This window comes from Sinocyclocheilus rhinocerous, unplaced genomic scaffold (genome assembly GCF_001515625.1).
Source record: "Sinocyclocheilus rhinocerous isolate Xijiao unplaced genomic scaffold, SAMN03320098_v1.1 scaffold2083, whole genome shotgun sequence".
Lineage (NCBI taxonomy): Eukaryota > Metazoa > Chordata > Actinopteri > Cypriniformes > Cyprinidae > Sinocyclocheilus > Sinocyclocheilus rhinocerous.
The window spans coordinates 353,431-361,972 of record NW_015666157.1 but is presented as its reverse complement, the minus strand read 5'-3'; the positions used below and the strand labels follow the sequence as shown (position 1 = coordinate 361,972).

At 41.5% G+C, this 8,542-nt stretch overlaps 1 protein-coding gene across 1 annotated transcript in view; it reads right to left on the bottom strand.

Moving 5' to 3' along the window:
* Window positions 1-3,630: 3,630 nt before the first annotated feature.
* LOC107731767 (DNA-binding protein SATB2-like) overlaps window positions 3,631-8,542 on the bottom strand; it is a 47,567-nt gene continuing 42,655 nt past the window's right edge. The window contains exon 14 of the mRNA XM_016542938.1: window positions 3,631-5,637. Within this exon, the coding sequence (XP_016398424.1) occupies window positions 5,017-5,637 (621 nt within the window). The 3' untranslated portion in view covers window positions 3,631-5,016. The remainder of the gene's footprint in view (window positions 5,638-8,542) is intronic.

The following is an 8,542-nucleotide window of genomic DNA, read 5'->3' as shown; positions in this document are numbered from 1 at the left end:
CAGTGGAAGTTTATCACTTGTATGCAAATGTGCATTTCATAACCCACAATAAGCCCAAGAGGGCACACAATGGAATGAATGCAAAGAAGCCTGCAGCAATCAGGTTGTAAAATGCAATAAGGCGTGGAATTATTGATGCAGGAAACTTTTCCTCAGTGTAGTTCTTGTTTATTGTGTTGAAATGAAAGTCAGGTTTGTTTTCAGTTGGGACAAAATGGATATTTTGAATAATGTCCGATTCTAAGGAATTTACTTATGCAAGTTTGATTTATAGAGACACTTCAGATAGACATCGAAGCAATATGCTTGAATATTTTTCATTACTCACCAGATTGCAGTATCAAGTGATTTATTTATTCAAATTCTCCTAAATGGATAAGCACGGAATGCTACATTGTCATTTCCAGTAACATTTTTTCCTATTATGGTTTGTTTGATTACTTTAATGTACAAGTGAAACTGTATTTTGTTTCTTTCCACTCATTTGTCTCCACTTCTAATCCCTCTGCTCAGTACAACATAGCATTGTGCATTAGTCACTGCTTTCTTTTAACTTCTGTGACCATAATGTGGACTAAGGATAAAGTGATTTGACTTGCAGACCACCCAGTTTAGTCAACAGTCTGCAGGTACAACAAACCCACACGCAATAGTTCCATTTCCTTGAATGCACTTTATTTAAACAACAGCGTTTGAAAAACAAAATAAAAACAAAACAAAACAAAACATTGTCATACAAACAAAGAAGCCAAATGATGCACATAAGTTAATTATCACTTAGTGATAATGACAATGCATTCAATTGACAAGGAAAGTACCAATTCAGGAGTGGCAATCCTGATTCACATTGTAGGCTTTTATGAGTACAAAAACGATGAAAACTGATGAAAATTATGAGATCGTCTAATTTTGCCTTCTCCAAAGCAAAGAACTGGAGCATTGTGCTTAGTTCAGAGGCACTGTATGATAAACAAAAGCATTAGCAAGACGAGCAAGAACATCTTTCCTCAGAAATCTATGGGGTATTGAAAATGATTATGATCCTGTTTTTGTTTTGTTTAGGACATTCTTGTGTACCTGTAAATTTCACATCAAAGCGATAAATTATAAACACTTGGAGAGTCAAAGTTCGGGTCGTCCCAATCGAATTGTCTAAATAGTGCGTGTAAATGCAAGAAAGTGGCCTTCAGTTTTTCCATTCAAAACTCTAAAAGTCAACCTAATGTGATAGTGGCTTTGTAGACGACCATATACCAAACAAATAAGTCAAACCAAGCCTTTGTCTTAACCGCAACACTTCTCAGACATGCCTCTCAAGGAACTAGCCTCTCCACAAGGAGACATGATCACCTCCACTTAACCTCGACACCACAGCATGGGAGACAACGATTACTTTCCCGCCTGGTGAACGAGAAAATGAGGGAACAGAGAGGATGATAGAGAGAACTGAAAAGACAGAATGAAAATGAAAGACATGGATAATTGGGCAGTGACCTTGAACTAGTGCTCATCAGGGACTCTTGGAATCTTCTTTGTTTCTCCTCGCCTTCACTCTCGCCACTAACTCTGACAAAGACGGAGAGGAGGAGGTGATGGAGGAGAAGAAGTGGGTGGTTGTTCTCTCCTGCTGAGTAGTAAGCCACCCCCATGGTAGGTTAAACACCAGTCTAGGACACACAGACACATGCGTGCACATGCTTTCATCATTTATGAGGGTAATTTGGGAGGTGTATAGGGACGGACTCATCAGAAGTGCTTGTCTCCAGCTGATCTAGACTTGGCGGGGTGGCGGGATTTGGAGAAGATGCTCAGAGTGTAACGAAAGGGGCGGTGCAGGCCTCCAAAAGTGGCAGATGATTGACAGGCTTAAGTAAGGTGTAGATCAAGCAGGTAATCACTGCCATGTTATTAAAGACCTTTTGCAAAACCTGCAGGTATCCAAGATTTCATAGTGTAGATTGTGTATCTCGTTATTCAGTAGCTCTTTCCATTATCAAATGCAATTTCTAACATTTAAAGATGATACGTAAATGTAACTAACCTTAAAGGTTTTAAATGAGTAGTAAGAGGGTGAAATAACCTAAAAGACTGTAGATTGTTGTCGGCGATCATGAAGAAAAAACATATAATCACAGATTTTTAGGTTGTTTACTGTAATTTAAGATTTTTAGGGGAGCAACGATGAAAGACTGGGAGGTACATCATGTCTGTATAATTGCCTATGATTGACCATAAAGTTCAGATTTGGGTAAATGCAGACCAGGGAGCAATGAAGCAAAGAGCAAGAGTGAAATTGAAATGAGGCAATGATGCAGATGGGTGAATTGGACAGAAAATGGTTCAAAGAATTCAATCTCTCTGGAGAGGTGAACAGCAGAGAAGCACATCATAGTCTAAGGCTCTCTAGGTGTCAACAGTTACTAGGTATAAAGCACACCAGGCTCTTTTGTCACCTGCACATCTTATTAGAGAGCTCTTGTCCTTGATGCCTTTGTCTGGTCTTTACTTGAATATTTGTGAGAAATGCAGCATGGCCACAGTGAAATCATAACCAGGTAAAAATGATCGATGTACTAGAGAACAACTTCTCAAGGTTATATACAGTACCTTGTGATTAGAATGCCATCTTCTATACCTTCTGAGAAAAACATGTGTATCCCCATTTTTAACTAATGTTCTGCTGGAATGCATTAGTCATAGGCATGTGCAGGTGTGGACACTGTGCCTATGTGAAAGAGTCAGGATGCTCAAAGGACTTGCAAGAACCACATCAGCATTTTGCACATTAAAAATTCTAAATAAAACATTTCCATTTGTAGTAGACAAAACATGGACATAGACCACAATTATCACTCGTTTGAAACAAAAATAGTTTAAGGGTTAGCATAAGGTTAACAACAACGATATTTTGTCTATTATCGGTGAAAGAGCAAGTAGCAGCTGATTCTCAAAAACAAATCAGAACCCTGGATCCAAGAGTTGCCACGGTGTCATGGATGATTTGCAACAGGTGGCCATGTTGCCTCAAGTTACGCTGATCAAAGTTTCAATCAGAATGCAGAGTTCATGCTTGCTGAGTTCTGATTGGCTCAAAAGAAGGATTGTCATCGTATGCACAAAAAGATCATATAAATTCCAATGATTCCTCTTATTTCTATTGTTTTAATATTCAACACCTCATCTGCAGAGTGCTGCTCTCTTTGGAAAAGTACATAATGCTGATAGAATTGGCAGTACATATCACATGATCGACTCAGTAACTTCAGTAACTGCTTCCAATTCGTTCCTCTCTGTTTTGGTAGTGTTTCTTTCTTTCACAATGTCTCTCATTACCAAAACATCTGCTGCAAGCCAAAAGCTGATATTAGACCATGAAAATCAAACTAAAAATAACAGCAAGAACAACCATAATAACAATAATAACAATAACAACAATAATAATTGAGGGTGAAGATAGCAATAAATAGTGCTGTGGAGTTGGGTGTGGGTAAGTGTGGTCAAATAAGGACATTGTGGGCATCAGTCAGTAAAAGAGAAAGCTGTGGGAGGTGACGGAAGAGAGAAGAACTACCGCACTTCCATGCAAGCACAGTTGCTGGAAATGCGTCGCTCTAAACATCTGCTGCAAGCCAAAAGCTGATATTAGACCATGAAAATCAAACTAAAAATAACAGCAAGAACAACCATAATAACAATAATAACAATAACAACAATAATAATTGAGGGTGAAGATAGCAATAAATAGTGCTGTGGAGTTGGGTGTGGGTAAGTGTGGTCAAATAAGGACATTGTGGGCATCAGTCAGTAAAAGAGAAAGCTGTGGGAGGTGACGGAAGAGAGAAGAACTACCGCACTTCCATGCAAGCACAGTTGCTGGAAATGCGTCGCTCTTCTCCACTAGGCCAGAGGCAGATGCAGTTAGACTGCACCCTCACCAGTGTCCTTTTGTCCATAGCAGTCAGTCCTCCCGCCAATTATGTTTTATTCTCACTGTCTTTTAAGTGTAGAGAGAGCAAAACTGGAATGAAACCTACGGTCTAAACATATCTGTATAAAGCAAACCTTCAAGCACTGGACAGGAGTGACAGATTGGGATGTTGTGCACAGTCTGTATTGGGTGTGCATGGGTGGTGGGGGTAAAGGAGTGATTTCTTGAACCGTGTGGGACTGCTTGGAATGACGCTTGTGGCTGGTTGTGGGAAGGATGGCGTGGTCTTCAAAAGTGCCACTGGGCTATCTGTGGACCTTTCAGCATACCAAATGTGTTTATAGTAGGGTACCTAGGCTGGGCTGATGTGTACACCCAAGATCTCATCTGTACCTCCAACCCAACCGACGGCTTTAGCAGTCAAGCACGGCCCTCAGTTGGCGACCGCCAGAATGCCCCATCATGGAGGGGAAGATGAGGACAGCCACAGCCGCCCACTAGGTTCCCTGATCGGACGGGAGTGAAGTTGTTGGTGTCCTATAGGAGATCATTGGCTCATCTAAAGCACTGTCCCTGCCATTTTAACCCTGTAGAGATAAAGAGGGGGCATGGATAGTGGTATTTTGTGAGAGACCCCCTGCTCTCAGATTAGAAATGAAACACTCGGTGAAAGACTGGCCTTCTTGACATTCTTAGCATGCAAGTTTGAATACTTGTGACATCTTGGGGTTGAGGCAACTATCTTGCCTTAATTTGATGATTTACATCTAGAAAACGAATGCTTCCCAGCCAACCAAATTCTTTCCTTGTAGCACGCCATAGGGATTGTTTCCGTACCATGCCATCCCTGTAAGTAACTTGTGAGGTATGAGGCCAGATCACAACCCATCTTTCTACACCAGAACTTTACATGTCACCTCAATCAAAATGCAGATCTTGTCTGGTTTGGTTTGCCTTTTACAGGTCCTCAGAGGACACTGTGTCTTTGTCAGTAAGTTTCTAAGCTGTCTCTCCTCCACTACAGAATAGTTGTAAGTGCTCAATCTTTGCCTTTCCCCACCTACAGTATAGTCTTTGTTGAGACTGTTTTATCTCTGATATTCTGCTTGATCTCGGGGACTTGGGGATGAACCACATGGGGGCAGGGAGCTGGGTCTGGCTGATCCCAGAGGCAGGCCTTTGTCTTTATTCTCATCCTGGCCTGAAGAAACAGCTGGAGTTGAGACCGAGTTGGCTGCTCCGGCTGGTGCGCTTTCATGCCCACTGTAGATCTCCTCATGGCCATCTTCACTGGATTCCGCTTCCTCCGAACTGGACAGCAGCTCCTCATCACGATATTCGGCTACGTCTACACCACCACCCTCAGATCCGAGCTCCTTCAGTCGACCATGATGCTTCACGTGATAACGCTGGTTCTGGAAGAATTTCACAATGGTGTGTTTGGGCAGATCTAATTGGGCTGAAAGGGTGTGGATTGCTTCCTGGTCAGGGTAGAGGCCCACATCTTGGATGAAGCTCTGTAAGATGCCTAGAGCCTCCAGAGATATCTTGGTGCGGGAGCGAGGTTTTTTTGTGACGTTGCTAACCCCTCCGCTGTTGCCTAAACCTGCGTTAGCCTGGGGGTTCTCTTCAGCTCCAGAACTGGGAACAGGTTCTTCTCGCACGGGAGAGTGGTCCTTCAGTGGCTGCATGGGCTGTCTGTGAAGTGCCTGGTGGGAAAGTTGAAGAGTTATTAGTTGGGCCAGAGTGATCTCTTACCTAAACTTATAAACAAGCGTCAGCAGTATGGAATAATTGAAAAACTGCTTAAAAGTTCAAAGTGTCCTTTCAATGAATGTCTCTTGGAGTTAATGTCCTCTGTGCACTTGAGTATGTGATCAACTCTGGTAAAAATCCAACCAGACTGCTCTGGGCTATGATTGTTTAACTATGTATATTGTACACATAATTCCACAAGATTAAATATCTTGTCATTGCATCATGTTTTGAGACCATCAAAGCGAATAACAGCATCTGAGCTGACACAACGACCGCATGAAATTCAACAGAGGAAGAAGCTGAACAAATACACACCAAAACCAAAATAAATTACATCAAAAGAATCTGTTATGAAGAGATGTGTTTTGAAACAACCATTTGAAGTATAGTGGCAAGTTGGTTTCATCTGTCATTTTGACAGGGATAAATTCCATCCCAGTTAGCACAGACTAGTGACTGCTAAATTTAACAGTAAAAGTAAAGCAAAAGCACAGACAGCAAGAAATGACACTTTTGACTTTGAGATGTAAGATTGTTTGCATATGCTATTGTCTTGTACAAACACAGTGTAATCATTAGCGTTTTCCAACAAGTTAGAAGACTAAAAGAGCTACAATATTGTTTTTACAGAGGTTCCCAGACCCTCCATATGTTTCTCAATAAATCTGCCATTTTCTTCTAGTGTGGGCGCCAAAACAGGGAAGGGGGACTGGGGGGCCAGAGTATAAAACAGTGGTAAAATAGGATTAGGAGTAAATATCAGATATCTAGTGAGAGGGAAAAAGAGGTATCTGGCGAGGTCTGATACAAGAGAAGGTGCAGTGTGTCACAGCTGAGCTATCGAAGTCTGTGGCGCTGTCCTGCTGAGTTTATGGCCAGGGTGGGGTGCCCAGTGCCTCCACACTGGAATGCTAAGCTATAAATCTGCGGTGCATTAAAATTAAAGGACCTACATAAAGATAATAGTCATGCGCCTCTCTCTCTGTCTCTCTCCTGCTCTCACTCTATTCCCTAAATAATAACAGGGTATTTTTTTAAATAATATTGAGGGCAGGCCAGACCATGAAATTGCTCCGATTTCACTTGTGGGGGCTGTTTTGGGCTGGCGCTTTACAGGAAGTGTGTAGGTTTGTTCTTTTTCTTCTCTGTTTCTCCATAATGTATTACTTTCCATGTCTCAGAGAAACAAACAGAGGCCACAAAAAAGGACGAGAAAAAGAAATGTCCAAGAAGTTTGAAGATGGTGAATAATTAGATTGACCACAAGGCATAACAGCGCAAAATACCCGTTAGCTTAGCTAGAGAGACCACACACACATTCACAAACTCATTCATCCTGTATATGTTTGCTTGTGTATATTATTTTATGAAATTCTGGGAACAATTTAGGTACGTTCCAAAGACATATATACAGTACACTCCAAAATGCACAGCACAAACATTAAATAATGACGTTGCGCATTTACATACCATTGCTTTGGCATCCTATCAGATATTTTCAAATTCAGAGACGGAGTGAGTCCTCCAGCAGCCAATTCAGAGTAAAGAGTCTAAGATGCCTGTTCCTGCGCTCTAATGGTGGACGTTAATGAAGAGCTTTTCTGCCAAGCCAGAGGAGTGACTCCATTTCAAAACCCTGCTTTAGCTATAAAGCCAACCTCCGATTTCCTCCACCATCCAATTCATTCACCTACTCAGTTCTTAAACAACGTCTTCTCAACCACAGGAGTCACATTTGGACACAGGGCCATTTTTCTCTGCACGCCTTTTTTCAATATTCATCTCCATCGCTTCCTTCTTTTCAAATTCCAAGCTGGGACGAGTCTGTGAGTTCATTGCATTAAGAAATAGTATATTTTTTCCCCTTTAAACACAAATCAAGGCAAATTATGGTGAAGTAGTATGAAAGAATTATAGAACATAAAAAATTCTGTTGATTCTTAATGAGGACCGGCCCTCGTGGGGACAGAGGCAGGATTAAGGGGGGGCTGTATTGCCACTGGAGACGCCATTAACAGGCAGATAAATATGTAATGATGAAAAAGACACTTTCCTGTTGGTTTGCTTGTGCATGACTTCACCTTCTCCAATTATCATGTGCATCATAATTTTTCTTCGCCACACTGCAATACCTCAGGAATGGGTGAATCATGTGTGTGTGTGTGTGTGTGTGTGTGTGTGTGTGTGTCTTCATATGTGTTTCAGAATGTGTAGTTTAGGCATTCCACAAAATTAAAAGAAATGTACTCATGCATTACTCACTATTCCTAGTATAGAAGCCTGTTACTGCCTCAGGGAAAAAAAGTTCATTTAATTTTATCTCAAAATTGACATTTTTAGTAAACGTGACATCTCACAGTGTAACTTTAAATTGCACAATTGTGACTTTATTTTTTAAACTTTATCTTACAATTATTGTTCTCCTTTTACCCCAGCACTCAATCGGGGTCCCAATCCACATGGCAGGGTCTAGAGGGCACTCCAGTGCACACTGCAGCATCCAATTTAGCAAAAACAAAGGAGAAATTATTCATAAGAAATGTCTTGCCAAATGAGCAAAGGGAGGCACTTAAGACCATACACACGCATTGCAGAAACAGCGTGAAGACGACGTGGGACCGGGTCAGCCATCTAGAGTGCGTTAGTGTGAGTGTATCCCTAAGGTGGGGCGAGCTGCACCCAGGGACTCACATGGACATGTCATGGAGTGGTTAAAACCATTAGGATAAAAAATAAATAAATTAAAAAATTACACACAGCGGTGCATGATTCATGATTTTAAAATAGGATCCGGAAATGGGGGGGCTGCAAAGGGTGCAAGGTAGTCCGCAAAAGTCTCCCCCCCCCCCACCCAAA